This window comes from Trichomonas vaginalis, chromosome III (assembly GCF_026262505.1).
Source record: "Trichomonas vaginalis G3 chromosome III, whole genome shotgun sequence".
Classification (NCBI taxonomy): Eukaryota; Parabasalia; order Trichomonadida; family Trichomonadidae; genus Trichomonas; species Trichomonas vaginalis.
In genome coordinates, this window is record NC_067205.1 from 14184861 (window position 1) to 14209216 (window position 24356).

At 30.5% G+C, this 24356-nt stretch overlaps 11 protein-coding genes and 3 pseudogenes across 14 annotated transcripts, besides 1 other annotated feature; 3 read left to right on the plus strand and 11 right to left on the minus strand.

Moving 5' to 3' along the window:
* Positions 1-8050: part of a mobile genetic element that runs on past the window's edge.
* TVAGG3_0699670 lies at positions 83-489 on the minus strand (annotated as a pseudogene). Its single transcript has one exon. A coding segment is annotated over exon 1 (407 nt).
* On the minus strand, positions 2797-3664 carry TVAGG3_0699680 (annotated as a pseudogene). The gene has a single exon. A coding segment is annotated over exon 1 (868 nt).
* TVAGG3_0699690 (uncharacterized protein) lies at positions 5676-6377 on the minus strand (the record flags this gene model as incomplete). Its single annotated transcript, XM_051243331.1, has 1 exon — positions 5676-6377. The coding sequence occupies one exon, from the start codon at positions 6375-6377 to the stop codon at positions 5676-5678; it is 702 nt and encodes a 233-aa protein (XP_051089918.1).
* A 925-nt stretch (positions 8051-8975) lies between the features above and the next one.
* Positions 8976-9842, minus strand: TVAGG3_0699700 (uncharacterized protein; the record flags this gene model as incomplete). The annotated part of the gene is made up of 1 exon (XM_051243332.1): positions 8976-9842. A coding segment is annotated over one exon (867 nt), but the record flags the coding sequence as incomplete, so codon positions are not given.
* Positions 9843-9911: 69 nt separating this feature from the next.
* TVAGG3_0699710 (uncharacterized protein) lies at positions 9912-10127 on the plus strand (the record flags this gene model as incomplete). Its single annotated transcript, XM_001305202.1, has 1 exon — positions 9912-10127. The coding sequence occupies one exon, from the start codon at positions 9912-9914 to the stop codon at positions 10125-10127; it is 216 nt and encodes a 71-aa protein (XP_001305203.1).
* A 24-nt stretch (positions 10128-10151) lies between these two features.
* TVAGG3_0699720 (N-acetylmuramoyl-l-alanine amidase family) lies at positions 10152-10388 on the minus strand (the record flags this gene model as incomplete). The annotated part of the gene is made up of 1 exon (XM_001305201.1): positions 10152-10388. The coding sequence occupies one exon, from the start codon at positions 10386-10388 to the stop codon at positions 10152-10154; it is 237 nt and encodes a 78-aa protein (XP_001305202.1).
* Positions 10389-11973: 1585 nt separating this feature from the next.
* TVAGG3_0699730 (ribonuclease inhibitor domain-containing protein) lies at positions 11974-12813 on the minus strand (the record flags this gene model as incomplete). Its single annotated transcript, XM_001305200.1, has 1 exon — positions 11974-12813. One exon carries the CDS (start codon positions 12811-12813, stop codon positions 11974-11976), a length of 840 nt encoding a protein of 279 aa, XP_001305201.1.
* A 376-nt stretch (positions 12814-13189) lies between these two features.
* Positions 13190-13903, minus strand: TVAGG3_0699740 (ribonuclease inhibitor domain-containing protein; the record flags this gene model as incomplete). The annotated part of the gene is made up of 1 exon (XM_001305199.1): positions 13190-13903. One exon carries the CDS (start codon positions 13901-13903, stop codon positions 13190-13192), a length of 714 nt encoding a protein of 237 aa, XP_001305200.1.
* Positions 13904-14307: 404 nt separating this feature from the next.
* On the minus strand, positions 14308-16197 carry TVAGG3_0699750 (antigen BSP-related family; the record flags this gene model as incomplete). Its single annotated transcript, XM_001305198.1, has 1 exon — positions 14308-16197. One exon carries the CDS (start codon positions 16195-16197, stop codon positions 14308-14310), a length of 1890 nt encoding a protein of 629 aa, XP_001305199.1.
* A 561-nt stretch (positions 16198-16758) lies between these two features.
* TVAGG3_0699760 (ankyrin repeat, PH and SEC7 domain containing protein SECG-related family) lies at positions 16759-20472 on the minus strand (the record flags this gene model as incomplete). Its single annotated transcript, XM_001305197.1, has 1 exon — positions 16759-20472. One exon carries the CDS (start codon positions 20470-20472, stop codon positions 16759-16761), a length of 3714 nt encoding a protein of 1237 aa, XP_001305198.1.
* A 1416-nt stretch (positions 20473-21888) lies between these two features.
* On the plus strand, positions 21889-22158 carry TVAGG3_0699770 (uncharacterized protein; the record flags this gene model as incomplete). Its single annotated transcript, XM_001305196.1, has 1 exon — positions 21889-22158. One exon carries the CDS (start codon positions 21889-21891, stop codon positions 22156-22158), a length of 270 nt encoding a protein of 89 aa, XP_001305197.1.
* A 108-nt stretch (positions 22159-22266) lies between these two features.
* TVAGG3_0699780 (uncharacterized protein) lies at positions 22267-22797 on the minus strand (the record flags this gene model as incomplete). Its single annotated transcript, XM_001305195.2, has 1 exon — positions 22267-22797. The coding sequence occupies one exon, from the start codon at positions 22795-22797 to the stop codon at positions 22267-22269; it is 531 nt and encodes a 176-aa protein (XP_001305196.2).
* Positions 22798-22837: 40 nt separating this feature from the next.
* TVAGG3_0699790 (uncharacterized protein) lies at positions 22838-23227 on the minus strand (the record flags this gene model as incomplete). Its single annotated transcript, XM_051243333.1, has 1 exon — positions 22838-23227. One exon carries the CDS (start codon positions 23225-23227, stop codon positions 22838-22840), a length of 390 nt encoding a protein of 129 aa, XP_051089920.1.
* A 418-nt stretch (positions 23228-23645) lies between these two features.
* On the plus strand, positions 23646-24356 carry TVAGG3_0699800 (annotated as a pseudogene; the record flags this gene model as incomplete). The annotated part of the gene is made up of 1 exon: positions 23646-24356. The product of its transcript is annotated as a 23S ribosomal RNA (ribosomal RNA).

The following is a 24356-nucleotide window of genomic DNA, read 5'->3' on the forward strand; positions in this document are numbered from 1 at the left end:
TTAACTTCTCTGAAAAAATGATGACAACATGACATTTTGACAACACAGCAGGATTAATGCAAAAATAAATTCAAATCATACTTTATAAAGCTTCATTCACAGGTATTTCATCGTCAGTAAATGAATCCTCATTATCGTTTGGTTCAATTTGTTTATATAATCCTTTCATTTCTTCTTTCAAAACATAATACCATGTTTGTTTACCATCTATTTTTCTTTGTTTCCTTTCACATTTATCCTTAATGCTCATTTGAAAGTTTTTGTCTTTCATGTCTGATGGTTTGCAGAATAGAGCATTTTTACACGTCATACCTGCACATAATTCATCATAATGTGTATTTATCCATTCATCTAAAGGATTTGTTGATAATTCAATTAAATCTTGTTGGCTTCAGTCATCGGAATGATTCGTACATTAAATGATGAAAGGTCATATTGCATAAAATATGTTAAAAGGTTATCATAAAATTCCTTTGTGCATGAATCCATTAAATTCTTGAAGTAATCAAATTGACCCTTGAATTTACCATTAACTCTTAAAACTACGTATCTTCTGTCTCCAACTTCAATTTTGACAGGGTAAACGTTATTAGTTACGAAAATGAAGTTTGCAACATTCTGAGCAGTTCTTCTGGGTTGATTCTTTTCATTAATTCTAATCTCATTATCCGTATAATTGATTTCAAAGCGTTGAAGTTTGCGAGTCTGTCTTCACCTACATTCTTGAGTTCATTAAGTACAAGAAACATTTTATTCTCAACTACTGATTGAAATTACCCGTTAGCTCACTATTTCAGTAATGTTTTTACATGAATAACCGGCGAGAAGTTCAGAAATAATGTCTGTAAATCTGTTTTTACCTGTTCCCTGAAGTCCTTTCAAAATAATTGCTGTTTCATTCTTGATTCCAGGATGTTGAATCATTGATGCAATCCAGCCGAGTAGGTATTTATACACTTCATCGTTATTATCACAAATGGCTTCTTTAATGAAATTCATAAACATCTCAATTTTTGAGTAATCTGTTTTTCGAGAATGTTGTATTTATAACCCTGAAACGTTGAGAAAACATCTGGGAATCAGATTTAAAGCAAACACCCTTAACGGTTAATGAAGACAATTGATTTAGTAGTACATCCCATGCTGTTATGGTTTTACCTTCTTCTTTAAATAATTTAATCATTTTGAGTGACTCTTTCATATTTGACTGAAGAACAAATGATATTTGATTCATTTTGTCGTGGATATGTAATCTTTCTGAATGAAATATTTGTTTCCACAATCTACAAAACGAATTACACGTGATAAATCCTCAATTACTTCAGAACTGTTTTTATACTGATGATTTTCAGCCTTGCGTCTAATATCTGTTATCAAAAACGAGTCATCAAGTTTGATATCAAATGTTATTTTTGGCTTACGTAATAAAGGTAAAACATATTCATCATAATATTCCTTTTGATAAAGTTTTAGAATCTTCACCAAAACAAATGGAGAAGTCATTAAATGTGCATATCTACTACGTGCTTTTTCAAAATTACTTTTTGCATTTTCTGTTAAACTGCAGAAGTTATAAACGTTATCGTATGCTTCATTAATTAAATGATTAGGTAACGAATTAATTGCTTGAAACAGTGTGAATAATGTTATTTCTTTTTCTAAATTCATGTTTCCACCATCATTATGTACTTCAAAATCACAGATGCCATCAACTATGCTCTGAGCTAGTTTATCGTCAATGTTTACATCTTTGTTTTCATTCATTATACTCTTTATTTCTTCGCTCTTCTGTTCAACTCTTACCTTAATATTCAAATCATTTAATATATCATTCACTGTTCTAGTTAATGTTGAATCATAACTTCCACGAATGAATGAGTATGTATTGATTGGTTCTGTTGCATTCTTTCGAACTCTTGAATCAGCCATAACCACTAAAGAACGTTTTGAATCATCCATAGAAGTCATTATGTCAATATCATAATCATTGCAGGAATAACATTAATCATTCTGTTCGAAACTGCATAGAAGAAATTAGTGTTGCAATAAATGTGAAGACCTCCTGATGCGGTTTTAACGATAACATCTTTATCCGAAAGTTTTGATAAAATGTCTTTTCTAACTGTTTCTTTAAGTTCATCATTGTACGATTTATTGATATCAACATCTATAATCGTTAAATTTGAAATTTTATTTACTAATAAAGCTGTAACCAGTTTTCCTTCTCTTCCTCCATCATGTTTGAGGTAGTTATGTAAATCAATCATGTTTTCACCAATTCTTTCGTTGAGGGTTTAGTTTCTGCCACAACTAATTCCACAAACTAATGAATCAATAACTTTTCATCAGAAACGATAAAGTTGCTGTTGCTGTTTGTTGCTGTCATTTATATAGGAAAAAAAAATAAAAATAATTTTAAAACTAACTTTATTTTTGGACTGCATCAAATTTTCTGTGATGTTGTCAAAATGTCATGTTGTCATCATTTTTTTCAGAGAAGTTAAATGACCTGGTGACCTGGTGACCCTTCAGTTCTTCAAAAATAAGTCATAACTGCCTTCCTCCTGTGTTGTTGTCAAAATGTCATGTTGTCATCATTTTTTCAGAGAAGTTAAATGACCTGGTGACCTGGTGACCTGGTGACCCCTTCAGTTCTTCAAAAATAATTAATTATTGAATAACCTGAAAACATTAACATAAACATTAACGTAAACATTAACGTAAACATTTATTTCTGCAGTTCATCCATTACTTCATTACCTAATTAATTACAGACATAAAATATATTTAGTTCATTCAATAAACACGGTACCATGCGAATACAGTCATAAATGGTGGCATGTATTCTTTACTTTGTCCCGTTGTTTGTGTATATCCTGAAACGAAATGTGTATGGTTTCCTTCTCCCTGAGTGTCATCCCAGTAACAATTTATAGCAAACTTAACGTCGTCTTTAACATCATATCCTTTACCTTTGTCATTCCTGACCAATCCCAATATCTATGCTTATGCCAACCCGCTTGAGATGTGCTTAAATCTATGTAGTGACTGTGTGCAGGTAAATTTTCACCTGTAATCGTTTTACTTCCACCTGTTTCCTTTGAAGAGTTTGCACAATACAAAAACCTGTCGACTATTTGTTCCCATGCACCAACACCAAACATTGCTTGAGGACCTCTTGCATCCATAGATGTATAAATAGAACCTACTGGGTTCATTAAATCAAACATATGAGATAATATAGGATTGTCTCTTTTGAACTTAAAATATAGTGCAACTATTTCAGGTTTCTTCTGGTTTGTGTTAGAATATTTTTTATAATATAATCTTATGTTTTCAGGGTAGGTAAAATCTTGACTATAATATTTATTTTTGTCATCTATATAATAATATACTATTCTCTTTTTTCTATTGCATTATATCTTTTATATCTATAATAATCTAAATATAATGTTAACTTTTGTTCATCTACATGTGGTGTTCTGACATCATCTCCATAGTCATAATAATATGGTGCTGGAGCTGGGTCAGGCAATGTCATATCTGCCATTTCATAAACTCTTAAATATTTCTTTTGTTCGTCTCCATATAAGTTTAAGTAACAGTTGTTGTCTAATGGAACTTTAACTTGTGTACCATCATTCTTTATATAGCTTACATACATTTCATTGTTATTTTTCGGAATGAGTTTACACCGTATACCATTTTTTAAGGAGTGTACAAACTCCCATCTAAAATATTTGTTTTCTTCATAGACAGAAACATCCCCAACAATAGTTTCAATATTTTTTGTTGTTCCTATCAAACTTTGGTATATTTCGTTAACATATGTTTTATCTGCTTTCTTCTCTAACTCATCGTTAACATATGTTTTATCTGCTTTAAGGTCTAAACATCCTGAAACCCATTCTGTATCAGCTTTAACTTTAAAAGTCTCCAATGTCCATTCATGATACCATTCAACCTTTTCTTTAATTTCATTATCTTTTTCATCAACATAAACCAAATTTGCCTTCTTATTTAATTCAGTATTAACGTATTCCTTATCTGCTTTCTTCTCTAACTCATCGTTAACATAAGTTTTATCTGCTTTCTTCATTATGTCATTTAGGAAACCTTCTATGAATTCCTCATTTAAATTAAATCTTCCAATCTTCAAAACTTTAGGAAATGCATTTAATGCGTAATATCTCTGTTCTTCTGGTGGAATTGATGTTATATCATCCGTTATTCCTTTAATTTTTGAATTCATAAATAAAATTTCTTTTATATTTGATATCACCGCACCACCTTTGCAAACGAATTCGAAATGGTCATTTTTCAATACTATCTCCAAATCTCCATATTTCAACCTTTGCGTTTGTTCTGCCGTCTTTGAATTATATGCATATATGGCGTATGTAATGGTCTGTGCCTTAAGTTGTTGTGGTTGCTGTTGTTTAATCATTTATTATGATTTAAAAATAAATATTTAATCCGTTATCTCATCAGCTATTTTCTCTATTTGAAATTGCCATAATATTTCATTCATAAATTCTAAATCACAATCAAATAGGTCAGTTATTCTAAATTTAATATTTGATAAATCTTTTGAATGAAGAATAAATGAATTCCCGGATAATTGAAACGGATATGATAAAGAAAATATGTTTAAGTTGATGGATAAAATGTTTTGTATTGATGGGTAAGAGTTAGGGTCTAATGTTTGATGTGAAAATCTCATTGGGGTATTAACTTTATCACATTTGATTAAAATGAAATTGGAACCAGTGTCAGAATACAAAACATCCCCAACATCTTTTTCAAAATTTAATATCCCCAACAATGAACGAAGATGAGGAGTACAAAATTTAATTTTCAGCGGAAATTTAATAAGGTTATTTATTTCATCAAGTTCAAAAAGTTTATCAGGTTTTGATTTAAAATTTTCTTCATACCATACGATAAATGATTCATTTAAATAACTTAAAATCATGTTAATATCCCATTTCGCTATCACATTATTTATATACATATCATACGTTTTTTCATGGTCATCTTTAATAAATGATATATAATCTGAAGGGTTTAAAAGAATGGGATTAAATTTACCACTCACAGAAACGAGAGTAACATTATAAATTCCGCTAACTGTTAAATTTAATTCACAACTATTATTCGAAATAATATTGATAATTGACATTTTTATTACGATTAAAAATATGGTAAAGCGTTATTTTCCAGTGATAAAAAAACTAGAATAAGATTACCTCAAGAATTCATAAATTCAACGAATAAGAAATTCATTCATGTTATAAATTTTAGTGTTTTCAGAAAATATGAGTCAATGTCATATTCATCATCGGTTATATTTCACTTCATTCAAATTTAGTTCAATCAAATCCATATAATGACCATTTCATAAGATTTTCAGATGGTATTAAAAATGTAATTGATAGATTAAAATATGAACAGATTGACAATATCGAATTTTTGGAATTTTGGTTTAAATATCCCGATGGAAAAAAGATTGAAGTTAAAGATAAAGCTGATACTATAACAAAAACAATTACAATGACCGATCCGGATAGTGGGGAACAAAAAGAAATAAAACAAACGATAGAAACTGGTGAAAGGTCAATTATTATTGATTATGATTCAAAGGATTATTATTCAATAATGTTAATGCTTGAATATTAAATGGCCTTAACAAAGAATTTTTCAAGTGATATTTTATATTCATCAACTATTTTATTGTATATGTTATTATATGTTAAATGAAGTTCAGTTGTTGTTCCGTTCTTTGATATCTTAATTGTGCTAATATCCTTTATAGGATTTATTTTTGCAACTGTTCCGCAGCATGAAACCTCATCATCTATGAAAAATTGAATCTTAACGTCTGAATCTTGAACATCACAAAGAATGGCGATAATGTGAATTAATGATTCATAAGGTAAAATAATTAAACCGGATTGGTCAATTAAATTTATTATTGAATCATAATTATTAATTATTATATCACGGTAAATTTTCATTAATTCAGAATTAATGTCTATTTTATATGGCGCATTGCGACTGGAATCGTAGATTCCTGGGTTCTCGATGTTTGATGAAAGAGGCGGGGGGTATGTTGGATAAGTGGGAATTTCAACGGGTTCTTTACCGGGTTCAGATAAAATGATTGGGTCTCCATTCTCATGGTTTTCTTCATTCTCCTCATTCTTCGGTAAGTCACGAGTTAATAAATTTGGTTGAGTTGCTGACCTTGTTAATTCAGGGCTAACATTAACTTTAACATTTTGAATAATTCGTGATTTATCATCATTTACGTTATAACCAACCGTAATCTCTGCTTTTGCGTTAGTGTTCTTTTGACTAGTGAAACGTCTTCTCATTTATATTCGAATAAAAAAATATATTTAAACTTTTATTTTGCTGGAACTTTTGAATCTATTATTCCCTGTATTTGTTCATGAAGTTGATTTTTAGCTGTTTCATCGTAATTAATAGACCGAATATATTCATTAATTGCATTCTTATAATCATCTGATTTCTCAAATTTTCTTTTATCTGATTCCTTAACTAAATCATAAGTTAACCTCGTTGCTGATATAATGGTTTCTTAATTAAATCTTTGAATGCTTGAGATAAAGCACCCGATGCAATTCTTGCTACTATAATTGGTTGGAATTGCTGTTTAAGTTCATCTTTAACATTTGCGAAAACTGGATCGAATAAAGCAACTTTAAAGAATTTCTTAGCTGAAATTTCAGGTCTCAAATTTGCATATTGACCATCAAACTGATTAACATATCGTGGTAATCCATCCGGTCCCTCTTCAATAGCATTTAATTCTTCATTGAAATAAGAATATGGATTATGACGGTATGAATTAATTGGACCATTTTCACCTTCTCCAATGTATTGTTTAACAGCTTTTCCATTTTCATCAAATTGCATAGGATAACGTTCATTATATGCTTTACGTTTAGGATAATCAGTTATAGTTAATTTGTAACCATTTATGACTTTAATATTACCTTGACCATCAGTAACGAAAACTTCATTTATACCATCGGGTTTTCCATTTGGACCCGTAATGTCTGCTTCGTGTGCTTCCCAATTTGGACCTTGACGTTTGGCATATGCTTGAGCTTCTGGTAATGTTAAAACGTTTCTCATTTGTTTAACATCTTTTTGAAGACCAGCAACAATATGAACTAATTCTTTCATTCCATCAGGAACTTTCATAGTTCTATTATATGCACCCTTTTTGTTTGTTCCTTGTTTTAATGGAAACTGTAGAAGATTTGCTATTTCTGTCATGTTTAATTATAAATAAAAAATAAAAATTAATTATAAAAAGTTAATCAAATTTAACACTTCCTTTATTTAAATCAACTATTATTTTTCCATGTTCACCTAATTGCTGATATTGTGTGTAAAGTTCATTAATGCTCATTGGTAAATTCACTTGATAAAGCATAACGTTCAACTGTTGACGACTAAACCCACTGAAAATGAAAAGTGTTGATAGATTTGATTTAATGTTTGTGCTTAATGCTTTAAAGTATTGAACAGCCATAAAGAATGAACACTGAATGTGTCGACATTGAGTTAATAACTGATTAAAATATGATTTCTCATTTGTTATTAGTTTTGATTTCACTGCATCATCTAGAAAAATTAGTGAATGCAAAAATTCTCTATCAAAATTTGAAATAGAAAGTGTTTCAAATAATTCATCCCGTTGTTTATCAATAATTTTATCCTCTAATCCTTGCTTCTTGATTGTATTATATAATTCTTTATACATTAAAAAGTTTTTTAAATAATCTTCTGCTTCTTCTTGTGATAAATAAATAATTGGAATTTTGATTAAATGCTTTAAAGATTCAAATGTATCATCTGAAGGTGAACCTGAACGGTTGATATAAATTAACACATGTGAATGGGGGGAAGTGTTAGCAATAATGATAATTTGTTTTAATATCGTTAATGTTTTACCTTTATTTTGTTTACCAATTGCTGCAGTGATTGAATTTAAGTAACATTCAGAATATGGAATTTTCATTAATTTTTCCTTAGATAGAGCATTTCTATTATCACTCAATGCTTCATTAATCATATCATCTATGTATGTATTATATACTCCTGCTAATTCTTCATAAGGGGTGGATGAATTTAAATCCATTTAATCAAAAATAAATTTATAATTTTAAACATTTCTATTCATCAATATTTCATCATATGAACTTCTATACTGTGGTGGTGTACCTGTTGGATGATATTTCAAACCTTCATCCGGTGTCCATGTCCAATACGTAGTCCTAGTAAACCAAACCTGAGGAGGATTTGTCACCTTTGAACAGTAAGTGTCATTTTCACCCTGAATGATTGGATAAGCTTTCACTTGTACTGTAACTTGTGAGTTGAAAGTTTCTAATCCATCAAAGAATATACCCGCTCCATCACGTTGAACTGGAATAGTGCATAAGAATGAAGTTTGGTCTTTCCATGTTCTAGCTTAATGGCTTGCCATTATCATCATTCAGTGGTCTAGTTAATGAGTCCTCGTATTCTTCCGTGCATTCATTCACTCCATCTAAATCAGAAGCTTGAAGCATACGTGTAAAGAATATGTCACCCACTGTGGTCATCGCTTGATCGGGGAAGTTTCTGGAATCTATAGTGACCTGAAGACCTCGAAGCATTGGATTTTCTAAAACTGTTCTTTGCATTGCATTCTTCGGAAATGCTAACACAACATCTGTAACATTATGAAGAGCGTATGAGAAATCCGAGCTAATACCTTCAGGAGTGATGCAACCTCCATTTAGTGAACGAACGTCAATATGTTGAGCTGGAATCATGAATGGATCTTCCTTACTGAATAAACGTGGTATTGCTTTAACTGATTCTTCAATTAAACCGTATCCTGGTGTAATGCATTTATCCTCTAAAACTTCCATCTTTGTGCATGAAATAATAACACTATCAACTGTTGCGTCAGCAGATGTAGCGGCTAAGCTTGTAATTAATTTGGCAGGAAGTCCGATTTGTTGGAATTTGCGATCATATTTAAAAACATGATTCATAATCTTTTCATAATTTTCATCAGTTATCTTTTCATAAACGTAATTTTGTAAATCAGCAACTCTTAACGGGTCAACCTGACAAAATACTAAAGTATCCCTGAAAACATAATATTTAAGAATGATTTCACCAAATGATTTAGGATAATCATCGAACGCCTGAAATGCTAACAAATCATTTACCGGAATAATCATATCAAAAGTGACATCAACTTCTTCATTTGCTTTCTTGAAAACTTCTGAAGGGTCAATATATTTACCACATACTGAGTTATCATATTTTTGAACATTATTATATAACGAATGAACAAACTTTTTAACTTTCCTTTCTGATTTTGGTTTATATGTTGCAAATGCGAAAGATTCACGGGCGCAATCCATTTGAAGATAACCAGCATCACCTCTTTCGGTTTCTACTTCTAATTGTTTAAAGCTTTGATTTGATGATTTGTAACCAACGAATAAACGCATACATTTAAAAGCGTCATCACATGTGAAAGCTTTATTTGAAATTAACGTAGCTTTAACCTTGCGTTTAATATATGTGTCACCTAATTGATTCACATCATGAGCCAGATTTGTAATTCTTAAATGAGTTTGTTTATCATCAAAATATGGAGCATCAGAGTCATAGCATGAACTTTCAAGTTCTCTATAATATCTTCTACCGTCATTCTTTGCGAATATTTCATTTATCTTTTCGAATGAATGAAACACATTTCCATTAATCGGTTTAGTGTTTGGCACCAAATAGTTAGTCGTCATTTATTATTAAATAAAAAATCAAAATTAAAAGATGAAAATGAATTTTTAATTTTAATGAAATAATCAACTATGGCTGCAGGTATATTTAAGAAATTATGGGATAGAGTAAAAAGAGGAGCGCATAAAGTTTGGGAAACAATGAAGAAAGGAGCAAATTGGATATTTAAGAATAAAGAAGCAATTAGTGACGTTGCTGAATCAATAACGCCAAAAGCTGCCCCAATAAGAGAAATATTAAATAAAGGAGAAAAAGTTTATCAAAGACTTCAACCGATACTAAGATAAAAATAATATTTATTTATTTTTCAACTATTTACCTCCTATTTTATTAAGTATTCCTTCAGCAATTCCACCAACTGCGTTACCTGCTTGTGCTCCCATTGCCGGATTACCTGCTTTAGTACCTAATACTCCACCTATGATAGTTCCTGCCGTTTTCGCTACTGGTGCCAAAAAGTTTGCAACGGGTTTAATAATATTTTTATGAACCCAACCTGCAGCTTTCTTAATTCCATCCCATAATTTTTTAAAGAATCCTGCCGCCATTTCTGATTTAATATTAATTAAAAAATATATTTCATCACTTATATTCTAATTTTTATTTAATAATAAATGAAACCGATTTTAAAAATAAATGAAACAGAGGAGGAAGAAATAAATGAAAGTGAAAATGTTCAACAAAAAATAAATGTTGTTAAACCAATTACTGAAATAAAAATTTTTTCATCTGTTGAAGAATTTAATGACTATTATGCTAACAATAAAAAATTATTTGAAGAATTGACAACGTGTAAATTGAATAAAATGTTTAAAGTTGATGGATTCAAAATTTCAAAAATAAAGGGGGTGGTTAGTTTGAAATCTATTCCTCAATCAAGAATCACCTCATTAATGAAAATAGATGATTTAACAAAAAGAATAGAAGAGATTGAAGAAAGAATAAATCAAATAATTGATATCATAAATTCAAATAATCATTAATTTCTTAAAGTTCAATGTTGATTCTGAGACATGAATGTTTAAAGTTTATTTTTTAATGATTTATTTTTTATTTCATTATGGTAGTTAATTTTTAAAGTTTATTTTTAAAAAAATTATTTTTTATTTCATTATGGTAGTGAATCTTTCATTCATGAAAATAATTATATCTGATTTATTTTATTCTCTCGTACATACTAGATTTGAAGAATTCGGAACTTTTACCATAATCTCCTAAATGTTTTCTTATCCCTAACGTGTGCCAGTTATTATATGAAACTGAATAAACTTTATCTTTATCTTTACACCTTTCATTACTTCCAATATATTTATATCTCAGTTTTGATTTAGCATTTTCATATTCATTAGCGTTTAATAATTCACAGTCTTCCTTTTTAAATTGATGTTTAAGATATTCAGGATTTAATACTCTACGTTTATATGCTCCTAACTTAGTTCTAAAGGTTTTTTACAAAATTTAGGAATTCCATCCTCTTTAATGTCATCAATGATTTCCATTTCATTATTTTCAATTTCTTCTTCTCGTTTATGAGGTCTTTGATTATGACTCCATTGATTCCATGAAATTAAATATTCTTTATCATTATATTTATACCTCATTAGCTTATTTTGGCTTTCATATTCATTTAATAATTCACAATCTTCATTTTTAAATTGAAGTTTAACCCATTCAGGATTTAAATGATGTTTAATTAATCGCGGAATATCTGACATCATATATATATAGCTTCTTTTATAAAAGATAAAAAAATAAATTATTTTAAAATTAATGTTAATTTTTTAATGATTTATAAATAAATATATTTTAATGCATCGTCTATATATAGATGTAACAAAAAAAGTCACTAAACCCGTCAACATATACTACTAAGTGGACAAGAATATCAAAGTAAATATTATAGCAAAAACTTACAAAGCATTGATAAACGAATTCAAATATTTAATGAAATCATTTCTAAAAATCCATATGTTTTGCATCTTCTTGGAATGTACAGATATAATAATACTATAAAGGTATAGGAAACAACTACACAAGAAATAGCACCAGTTTAGAACTATAATCACTTTCACAATACATTAAACTCTTTACATGGAAAAAATTGTATCCAAAAAGTAATATTAAGTTCTTTATTTATATTACGTTATTAACTTGAGTATTTGAAGATAGAACTTCTGAGAGTCCAGAATTTTTACGTCTTCTTAATATGTAATTAACTACAATAACAATAATAGCAACAACTACTATGCATGCAACCGATATGCCTATTATAGCTCCTGTTACTGATTTAGATTTCTTTTGTTCATCGCTCTTGCATTTATTGAACTTAGAAACATTTTCACCAAATAATTTTCCTTTGTATTTAGAATCTAATGTTACAAATGAGATACTTTCTGGATTTGAAAAGTTTCCTGATATTTCAGTGGTTCCTGAGTATATAAAGTTATTAACTTTAACAAAGTTTGAATAATCTATTATCATTTCTTTGATGTTGCAACTTATTGTTAAGTTTTCTAAGTTGAATAGAGACGAATTAGTTCCTTCTGGACGAAATGTCAACTTTTCATTTGCTTGTGAAATATTAAAAGATAAATTGGATGTCAAAGATGTCAAATAAATAGTGTCGATCTTTGATGAATCAAAATGAATTGTTTCAAGTTTCTTGCAGTTTATAAATGCACTAGAATTAAGTGCAAAATTAGAATAGATTGTTATAGAACAAAGATTTTCGCAATTTGAAAAAGCTGATTGACCAAGTGATTCAATGGAAGCAGAAAGTTGTATTTCAGTTATTGATGAGCATGAAGCAAATGCATCATGTTCAATTCTTCTTACATTTGATGGAAGTATAATATTCTTTAAACTTTCACATCCATAAAATGCTTTGTAATCAATAACTTCTAATTCAGCTGGGAAATGAATTTGATTCAATTTCTTGCATAATTCAAATACTCTAAAATCAATTGTTTTCATTTTATGATTTCTAAATTAGATGAAACAAATGCTACATGTTTTATATCGGCTGTTTTTCCTTTGAATTCGACACTTTTCAGATTAGCTAAATTATGGAATGAAAAACTTTCCAAAACAATGTTATCAGAATTAATAATTATAGAAGTCACATTGCTTGATTGGAAACATTCTTTGCCTATATATTGCAAAGTTGGAGGGAAATTACATCCATTTAGTAAACTAGCTTCATGCAATGCTGATTCTTCAAGTATCATCAAACTATCACCAAAATTAATTGAATTCAATTTAGGACACATAGAAATAGCATATTTTGAAATATTTTTCACATGATTTAAGTTAATTTTTTCTAAATTATTCATATGATAGAATGTTCCTTCTAAAAAATTTCAATCTTTGGAGGAATTGTGATTTCAACTAAAGAATTGCAACCAGTGAAGGCTCGTTTTCCAATATATTCAAGAGAATCAGGAAGTTGAATAGAAGATAAATTATAGCAAAAAGCAAAAGCATTCTCTTCAATATATTTTAATGAATTTGGAAGAGTTATTTTAGGAAGTGCTTTACACATTTTAAATGCAGAATATTCGATTCCTTCAAGAGAATCTGACATTTTAATCTTAGTAAGAGAAGTACATCCCTGAAATGCAGATTCATTGATAAATTGTACATTATTTAAATTAATTTCGGTGAGGTTTTTGCATCCATAATAGCAATTTACTGGAATTACTTTCAAATTATCTGTGAAAAATGCATTTTTTAATGAAACGCAGTTTGAAAATGCGCTATCACCAATTATATTTGTGTATTGTGGGATATTAAACATGCTAAGTTTAGTACAGCCGCTGAATGCATTATTTCCGATTCTGAAAGTTTTCGAGGAAAGGTCAAAACTGACTCTTTCAAGTTTTGTAAGTGATGAAAATGAGTTGTCTCCAAGTTCTGTAACATTTAATATAATTCTTGCAACGGTTAAAATTTCTGGTATTTCTTCGAAGCCGGTGAAGCTTCCATCGCCACTGATAGTACATTCAGTATGATCATCATCAAAATTAATTGTTATTGTAGCAAGAAGACTAAAGAGAATAATCATAATAACACAATTTTGACAAACGGTTACAGATTTAAATTGAATACGGTAAAAAAATTATCGTCCGAAATCAGAAATTTCAATGAACTGCTTAATTTTTTACAACCATATCATTCGTTGCCTTGATAAAATATAAAAATTCAACTATTAAATATATTCATTGGGAAATTTATTGAAAAAATTGATTTATGAACCATAATAAGTGCGTCATTAGATTTTTATAAATAATGATATTTCAAAAAAAACCTTTTTAATCACCATAATATATTTTTAAAATAATAATTATGACCATCAAGATAATTAGCCACTGATGTATAGCAAATTACCTATTTTATATAATTTCAAGTTAAAACCGATGTAATACAGCCTTAAAAAAGAATAGTAAATAAAAAAGATTTTTATCTTTATTAAATATTGGAAGGTATCTCTGAAAAACCCTTCATTCTATTCTTTCTCCATCGGAGTATAAAGAATGCAGCAATTACACCAATAATAATTAGGATTGCGAGAGCAACTAAAATACCAACTGTTGGAGACTTTCCACCACACTTAGGATTAACTCCACATTTGGTGTATCTTGAAAGTTCAATTCCAAATAATTTTCCTTTATATTCTGGATTTAAGTTTACGCATTTTATTCTTATGTTATCTGAAAGATCTCCTTCGATTTCATATATTCCATTATATGTAAATGTTTCAAAAGCTACATGTTTTTTGCTATTAATTTTTCTAATTTTACATGTGATATTAATTGCTTGAAAGGAATGGCCAGTAAATGAAATTTCTTCACCTGCATTTACAATATTAATTACACATTTAGGATCAGAAATTGGAATTGTAATATTATTTATAGAAGATGAATTAAATATTATTTCTTTGAAATTGGCACAATTTGAGAAAACATTAACATCAAATTCAACATTCGAAATAACATGTACAAATTTTAGATTTCCACAAGAAGCAAAACATTCTAATCCAACCATTTGTAGAGATTCTGGAAGATATACTTCTGTTAAAGATGAGCAACTATAAAATGCCTTCAAACCGATTTTATTTAGTGACGCTGGGAATCTGATTGATTTCAATTTTTCACACTTATAGAAAGCTTGTTGATTAATTGCTTCTAAATGTTCTGGTAATTGAACATTAACTAATTCATTGCATGAATAAAATAAATTTTTACCAATTATTTTAACATTATTTGGTATTTTGATCTGTTTCAAGCTACTGCATGAAGCAAAAACGCCAGAATCAATGTTCACATTATCATTCTTGAATGTCACGCTTTCAAGAGAGGAGCAGTCTTCAAAGGCATTATCTTCCAGTTTAACATTATCTGAATTAAAAATTAATGATGTAATAGATATTCCTTTGAAACATTTTTCGCCAAAATAACTTAATGTTGATGGTAAATTTAATTCTCCTTTTAGACCTGAATATTCAAAACCACTTAAATAAATTTTAGTCAAACTATCTCCATAGTTAATATCATCCAAATTAGAACAATTTGCTAATGCTTGAGACTCAATAACTTTTACGTGATTGAGATTAATCTTTTTTAAGTTTTTCATACCATAGAAACATCCTGCTGAAATTGATTGAATTTTAGGTGGTACAGTGATTTCTGTAAACCCATTGATTCTACAGAAAGCATTTGCACCGATATATTCTAATGAATCAGGTAAATTAAATGGATCTAAATTGTAGCAGTAAAAGAATGCTGCATCGCCAATATATGTGATTGAATTGGAAATTGTGACTTTCTTAAGTGAAGAACAAGATGCAAAAGTTTCTTTTTGAATTATCTCAAGTGGCTTTTTAAATATGATTTCTGAAAGACTTGAACATTCTTTAAACGCACCTTCTGCTATGTTATCTACATTTGTTAAATTGAGAAATTTCAATTTTGAGCATTCCCAAAAGCATTTACTTGATACATTTCTGCATGATGAGGGAAAATCAAATTGTGTAAGTGCCATACAACCAGAAAATGCTTCATCATCAATTATTATAGTGTTATCTGGTATTTTAATTGTATGTAGTGACTTTAAATGCTTGAATGCTTTTTTTCCGATAATCAAAGATTTTGATGTAAGATTCATGACAATTACTTCAACATAAGGATATAAGTTAAATGAATTTTTAGCAAATTCTGTGATATTTCCGAAAAATGTAGCTTTTTTAATATTACTTGGAATTAATGGTGAGAATTCATAAATTCCATCTGTTGTAATATTAACTTCTGATTTATCATCATTGAATGATATGATAGAAAGCAGGCAAAAGAGATGTAACATTAAAATAAATTAAAAATTTTGTACACCTTTGAAATTTTTGAATGAATAGGGCCAAATGTGAATAAAAATATCTCAAACACAATTATATATTTGATTTAACTATAAAGATGCAATATAGAAAAAAAAATTCAAAGACTCATATAAACTTTTCTATTTGAATTTTGAATTCAAAAATGAGAGCTCGCCATGATCTGTAATTAGTCATGAACTATAAAAATTAATTGATGGCTTTATACAAAAAGAAAAATGAATGTATCAGATAAAATAAAAAAATTTACAAACAAATCCTCTCATATCTTTCGGCAGCTTAACATGTTCTAGTTATGAAGGTGTGATCGGAAAATAATTGAATGTATCAGACTTTATTATGAAGTTTACAAATTTATCAGACAATTATCTGCTTAATTTTATTCTTTAACAAAGTTTGTTGATTGATGTTGTAATTGAAATAAATGAAACTGTTGGTGTCCTCATTCTTTTGAGTTACTTTCTATATCTTTGTAAGTCAATATAAATATCTGAATAAAATTAATAAACATATTAGTCTGTTTAAAATTTTCTTCACAATTTTTCATCTGAGGATGTCTGCAATTGACTTTCATCCTCGGCTTTCGAGACAATTTGTGGTTTAAGTTCATTTGTTTTAGCAGCATGCTTTTTGCTTTGTGAGGTATCAGTTGATTTGATAGGTTTTTTGTCACTGGCATGTAGTGATTCTGTGCCATTATTGTTAATTTCAAGGTTACATAAAATTTGAACAATATTATGATGACCATTTTCAGAAGCAGTATCTAATGGAGTTTTACCATTTTGTAACGGAATATTTGGATCCGCGTGATGAGAAAGAAGAAGTTTAACAATCTTTTTGTGGCCATTTTGGCATGATATGTAGAGCGCTGTGGAACCGTCATTTCGTTGAGCATTAATGTTGAGATTTGATTGTTCCAATAAGATTTTAACAACGTTTGTATGCCCATGTTGACATGCGATATAAAGTGGAGATGTTCCATCATTAAATGGAATATTTGGATCTGCATTGTATGAAAGAAGAAGTTGAACAAGTTCGTGATAACCAAGTTGACATGCAACATAAAGAGAAGTTGCACCTTGATTTTGGCGAGCATTAATGTTGAGATTTTGTTGATTTAATAAGACACGAACAACATCTTGTTGATTATTTCGACATGCAATAAACAAAGGTGTCATTCTATCTATTATTTGTATATTTGGATCAGCATGATGGCTCAGTAGAAGTTCAACAATACTTTTATGACCGCATTGGCATGAAATACAAAGAGGGTTCCATCCATTGCCGTTTTGAGCATTTATGTTGATATTTGGCTGATTTAATAATATTTTAACAATTTCAATGTGGCCATTTTGGCATGCAGTATAAAGAGGAGAAATATCATTATTACATGTTTTATTAATATCGGTCTTTGAATTGTTTAATAAGATCTTGACAATTTCAGTATTGCCTTCTTGGCATGCATAATAAAGAGGAGTTGTTCCATCTATGAATGGAATGTTTGGATCTGCTCCATGCGCAAGTAGGAGTTCAGCTATTTCTTGCAATCTATTTTGGCACGATATATAAAATGCTGTTGCTTTATCGTCTCGTTGATAGTCGATGTTGAGATTTGGATATTTTAATAAAAGTTTGACAACTTCTGTTTTTCCATTTTGACAAGCAATAAAAAGTGGAGTTGTTCCATCGCTAATTGGAATATTTGGATCTGCATTATATGAAAGAAGAAGGCTAACGATATCAGGATATCCTTGTTGGCAGGATATAAAAAGAGAAGTCGAGCCATTTTTGCGCCGATAGTTAATTTTGATATTTGGTTGATTTAATAAAACAAGAACTACATCTAGGCGATTATTAAAGCATGCAATAAACAATGGTGTGACCCCATCTCCATATGTAATATTTGGATCAGCATGATGAGCAAGAAGAATTTCAACAATTTCTTTATGGCCTAGTTGACATGATACATAGAGTGCTGATGGACTTAAAGAATTCTGTGCATTAATGTCGATATTTTGTTGACTTAATAAAACTTTCACCACATCTGTATGTCCCATGCCACATGCAATATATAGAGGAGTTGCACCGTTATCACCATATTTATTTATGTCAATTATTGGACTATCAAGAAGGATTTTTACAATTTCTAAATTTCCGTTTTGAGATGCAATCATTAGAGGAGATAGTGAACCTTGGTATAAAATATTTGGATCTGCATTAAATAATATTAGTAACTTAGCGACTTCTGCGTGATTATTAAAGCAAGCAATAAATAAAGGGGTGGCGCCTTTATTATTTTGTGCATTTATAAAGCTATTTTGTTTGTCCAATAAGATTCTAACCACATCTGTATGACCATTTTGACATGCAACATAAAGAGGTGTTTCACCGGTTTTGAATGGAATATTTGGATCTGCATGATGAGAAAGAAGAAGTTTAACAACTTCTTTATGACCATTTTGACATGACATGTAAAGTGCTGTTGAGCCAGTATTATTTTGTGCATTAATGTTAACATTCGTTTGTTCTAACAAAAATTGAACTACTTCTGAGTGGCCATTCTCACATGCGATTATAAATGGTGTTGTGCCATTTTGTAATGGAATATTTGGATCGGCTTGATGAGAAAGAAGAAGTTCAACAATATCTTTAAATCCATATTGGCATGAAATATAAAATGCTGTGGAACCGTTATTTCGTTGAGCATTAATGTTGAGATTTGATTGTTCCAATAATATTTTAACAACGTTGGTATGTCCATTTTGACATGCGATATAAAGTGGAGATGCTCCATCATTAAATGGAATATTTGGATCTGCATTGTGAGAAAGAAGAAGTTGAACAAGTTCATGATAACTGCGTTCGCATGAAACATAAAGAGATGTTGAGCTATTATTTCGTCGCGCATTGATGTTGAGATTTGATTGTTTCAATAATATTTTAACAATGTTTGTATGTCCATTTTGACATGCGACAAAAAGAGGAGTTGATTCATCATTAAACGGAATATTTGGATCTGCATGGTGAGAAAGAAGAAGCTTGACAAGTTCATGATAACCGCGTTCGCATGAAACAAAAAGAGATGTTGATCCATTATTTCGTTGTGAATTAATGTTGAGATTTTGTTGTTTTAGTAAGATACAAACAACATTTTGTTGATTATTATAACATGCAGCAAACAAAGGTGTCAATCCATCTCCATAAAGAATATTTGGATCTGCATGATGAGCAAGAAGTTGTTCAATAATTTCTGTATGTCCTTTATAGCATGCGATATAAAGAGGAGTCGATCCATTAGCTTGTTTTTTATTGATTTCAATATTCGATATGTTAAGTAAAATTTTGACAATTTCTGCATAACCATTTTGGCATGCAATATATAATGGTGAATACCCATTTCCAAAAGAAATATTTGGATCAGCATGTTGATTAACAAGGAGTTCAACAATATCTTTATGTCCATTCATACATGCTACCATAATGGGCGTTGAACCATCATTTCTTTGAGTGTTAATTTTGATATCTCTTTGGGCAAGAAGAAGTTTAACAACTTCTGTGTGTCCATTTTGGCAAGCAACATATAATGGAGTTGAATTACTATTTGTTTGTGTGTTTGGATCGGCATGATGGGAAAGAAGAAGATCAACAATATCTGTATGACCTTTTTGGCAAGCAATATAAAGAGGTGTTATTTGATTGCTCATTTTGTCAACTTCAATTGAAGGATTTTGCAATAATTTTTTAACTAAATCTTTATGTCCATTTTGACATGCAATATATAATGCTGTGGAACCATTTTCATTCTGTAAATTGACATCAATTGAATATGGAAGGAGTGATAATATTTCAGAGTAACCTTTATATGAAATCGCATGAATTAATGATTCCTTATGAGTTGTAACTAAATCGGTTCTTGCATATTTATGTATCAAAAAATATACAATATTTTTGAAACCATTCAAACAAGCAACATAAAGAGGTGTTTCTCCCTGCTCGTTTTGATAATTAAGAACTACACCTTTCTGATATAAGTATTTGACAATTTCAAAATATCCATTTTGGCATGCAATGAATAATGGAGAAGATTCATCCCTCATATTTTTATTCGGATCTGCACCTCTATCAATCAAAAATTTAATGAGATCTAAATTTCCATTTTGGCAAGCAATGAATAAACCTGTGGCTCCAAATATATTTGTTTGATTGATATCAACGCCTTTACTTAAAAGATATTCTATTATTTTCATATAATTTGAAGTTTCATTTACATAATTAACTTCCATGTAATGTCCAAAATAACATGCCATTGTGAATGGTGTTTCTTTTACTGCATTATCTGAATTAAAATCCTTTCTTAAAGTTTCAAAATAATACTCTAAAATATTGAATTTTCCTGAAAAAGCGACAAATTCATATACTAATTTATTAAAATCTGCTTTGTGCTTATAAAATTTGTCAAACAAAACAGCGTCATCTCTTTTTAGTGCAAATTCATAAGGATCTTGTCTGCTAGGATTAGCTCCAAATTCGAGTAAAAAATCAATAAGGAACGTATCATTCAAATCACAAGCGACAAAAAGAGGTGTTTTTGTTTTTTGTCTAATCTGTTGATGTTGAATTTGATCATTTTTAGTAACAAAGTGTAATTTCTAAACATAATGAAATCTAACCAAACAGGAGAGAGAACATTCGTGTTCTTCCTATGGAGAAAAATCTTTGCATCCATACACCTATTGCAATCATTGAATTGAGACATCATTTCTTTGTTTTCGCTCATAATTGCTAAAAATGTTAAAAGTGGTTTAATTTCAAAAACATTTGTTGATTTAAGATAATTATAACAATTAATTGCTCCATTATGACATGCATCTTCGAGTAAGTTCATGTTACCTATCCTATATGTTGATAAATTGATATGTTTTCTCTTGATTTGGCGTTTTAAGGGAGGCTTACGACCAGATAAAGATCTCAATTTTTTGTGAAGTTTACAAGAAAAGTGAGATTCGTTAAGCGTTTTTCTCGTTGAATATCAAGTTTTCCCGAATTTTAGTTATTCATAAAGCACCTCTATATTATCCCCTATCTACCGATATGATTATTTTTCAAAAAGCTAGCACATTAATGAAACAAGATTTTTTTCGAAAAAATTTTAAATTTTCTAGGCGTTTTGTGTAATGTTTTTTTATACAAAAGAACCAAAAAAATATTTTTTTTTGAAGAATGATTTGGATAGAATACTTTGCGGAAATTATTTTTATTATAATTTTGGTCGATAAATACTGGCGGATTCAATTTTGGCAAACCTCCAAGATTTCATTTTTGGACGATTCCGAATGGTGTCCTTTTTGAATTTTAATTGGAAAAATATATTTGTCGATATATGGAGATACTAAAATACTTAGTTTAAAAATTCTATGTCAAATCGTCACCTTTTTCCCATTTTTTTCAGCTATTTTTTATTAAAATCTAATTGTAAATTAATGGGTAATACATTGTGCTATTTTACTTTTTCAAAGCTGTATCAATTTATTGAGAGAAATTTTCAAGTTCGGAATTTGGATGAAAAGTGAAGATATTTAAAAAAAAAAAAAAAAAAAAAAAAGGTAGTGGGGCTTCCAGGCACTTCGTGCCCTCTAGCCCCTAAATTTTTTCCAAAGTTTAGAATGTCATTCCGTAATTGGGACGAAGTCATTGCGCACTTTTCTACGCACCAACCAACACCAGAGCAGTTAGAAGTGCTTGAGAAGATGAAGGAGGAGACTCTGGAGTATTTGAGACAACAAATTGCAAATTACAATTCGAAGATTGACGAAACAGTCTATAGAGTCTCATCGGCAGAGTCACATATAGAAGTGGACCAGTTGGTCAGTGACTTATTATATTATACTGCTGAACGAAACAAATTATATAACAAATTGAAAGAATTGGAATAAAAAATTAATATTTTACTTATATTTTTTTTCTTACAAGCTCTGGGTAGTATGTGGGGGGCTTCCCCCCGAAGATGTTTAGTATAAATGAAGTTTTTATTCGGAAAATTGTTAGCCTTCTGGTGTGAATTCGGAGGACTCTTTCTTTTCAACATCAAAGTCATCTGGTGTATCGAACTGAATGTATGAAAGCCAAATGTTGTATGTGTTTTCCAATTGGCTTTCAAACTTGAGATACATTCCATGCATGAGTGTTATTTCAGTTTCAACGTAGAGTTGCTGATGTGGCTTGAAGACATGCATGAGAATTGGTCCTCCAAATTCGTCCTTGAAAAACTTGCAGTAGCAAACATAAACTGAGATAGAGTCTCCTTCTTCAATGTCTTCTGCTTGGTTAACGAAATGAATAGCAATTTTGCGTACTTGAATTGTGTTGTTGTCTGAGTAAAATAATGGTTTGAACTTGGGGTTGAGTGAGCTAAGACATTGCCATTTTGCTGTTTCTTGTCCGTACTCACGTTCTTCTTCGTCATCCTGATATCCGTAACTCTTTGATTTGAATTCGACCCAAAGCTGTTCGACTTTTTTTGCAGCTTTGGGTGGAAGACTTTCAATAAGCTGACATATAGTTCTGTCAACCATTATCTTTGTTATTGTTGAAAATAGTTGACGATTGTGTCACCTAATTCGAATGGGTCAGGTGTTTCTTTTTGTAGTTTGGTAAAGTCTGCAAGAACTTTGTTGAGTTGTTCACAATATTCTTTGTTAAGTTGCAGGACTCTTTCTTCTGGCTTTGAATTGAAGTATTCTTCAGACAATCTGAGTAGTATTTTGCGTAGTTAGCGTTGCTGTGGTTCTTTGTAATACGGAGCTCGTTTGGTATTGTTTTTGGTAGTGAAAGTGGCTTTGGATTGAGTGAATTGCAGGACAAATTTGAATTTGAATTGTCTGTTCTGCTTGGAGAATGTGTAGATGCTGCAGTTTGATATTGAGGTTCTAAACCTGTGGGCGCTGAAAGTCTGCAAGCAATTTCTTCAGGTGAATTTGGAGCGAACACGCTAGCGAATGCCATTAGACAAAAATAAACTGTTTTTTTCAAATAAGAGTTTGAGATGAACCGTTTTCGTCAACGGAGACCCCCTCTATTTTTTATTTTTATTTAATAGTTACCGTTGGCAAACCGTTCCATCTCAAATATTGAATGAACTATAAACGTTTTTTGTTTTCTATATATACTTTTTGTCCAACGGTAAAACTTTTTACACAACGGTTTTTGAGAGTCGTCGCCGTTGACTTTTTTGTAGAGCACTCAAAATAGTATAACTTTGTCCGGACAAGTAAGGGTCTATCGTCGCTACAGGAAAAGTTACAGGCGTTCCAAGGAAGTATACTTTGAGAAGACTTTGTCTATGTATCATCCAGGGTATCTGTTAGTTCCTTTGTTGCTGGTGTTGCGCGGGGGTGTTGAAGATGGTGGGGATCGAGTTCTTACTACCGCTGTTTGGTTATGCTTACTATCAAAAGGAATATGTAGATAGAAAGTTTGCTGGTGGCGAGCACACTTCGAAAAGAGCCCAGCGAGTAGGTGTCCTCAGTTTGAGCTTCAGTGAGGACAGAAATCGAGACGGTTGAAGGTAAGGCCAAAAGCTCAAATTTACTGTGCCTTTTGTACTAGGTCGTTAGCGAAAGTAAGGGCTAACGTCCCCTAAATAGCCTGAGGTGCATGAGGATTGGGTAGACAAGTTCCTCCGGGAACTGGCTGTGGCTGCTAAGAGATCAATAACGCGTTTTTGATTCTTCGATGTCGGCTCTTCCTACTAGTGATGTACAAATTGCTAAGGTCGGATTGTTCACCCGTCTTAGGGATCGGAGCTGGGTTTAGACCGTCGTGACCGGTTTGGTTTTATTCCTACGGATTAGGCATCAATGATAGTAGATTGATTTATACGAGAAGGAACTGTTGATTATGGCCTCTGGTTAGCGAATTATCGGAAAGGTATGTCGCGCAGCTACGCGTCTGGGATTAATGGCTGAAAGCCTCTTAACAGAAGCCCATTAGAAGGTGATGCACGTGAATGTCTTGGAACCGATAGAATAATCAATACTCAAAGGTCCGCTTATAGGTAACCATGTAGAAGACATTGTGCTGAACGAAGGTACTGTAAAAGCAGTGGAGTGGCATTACTCCAGACTGTTGAGGT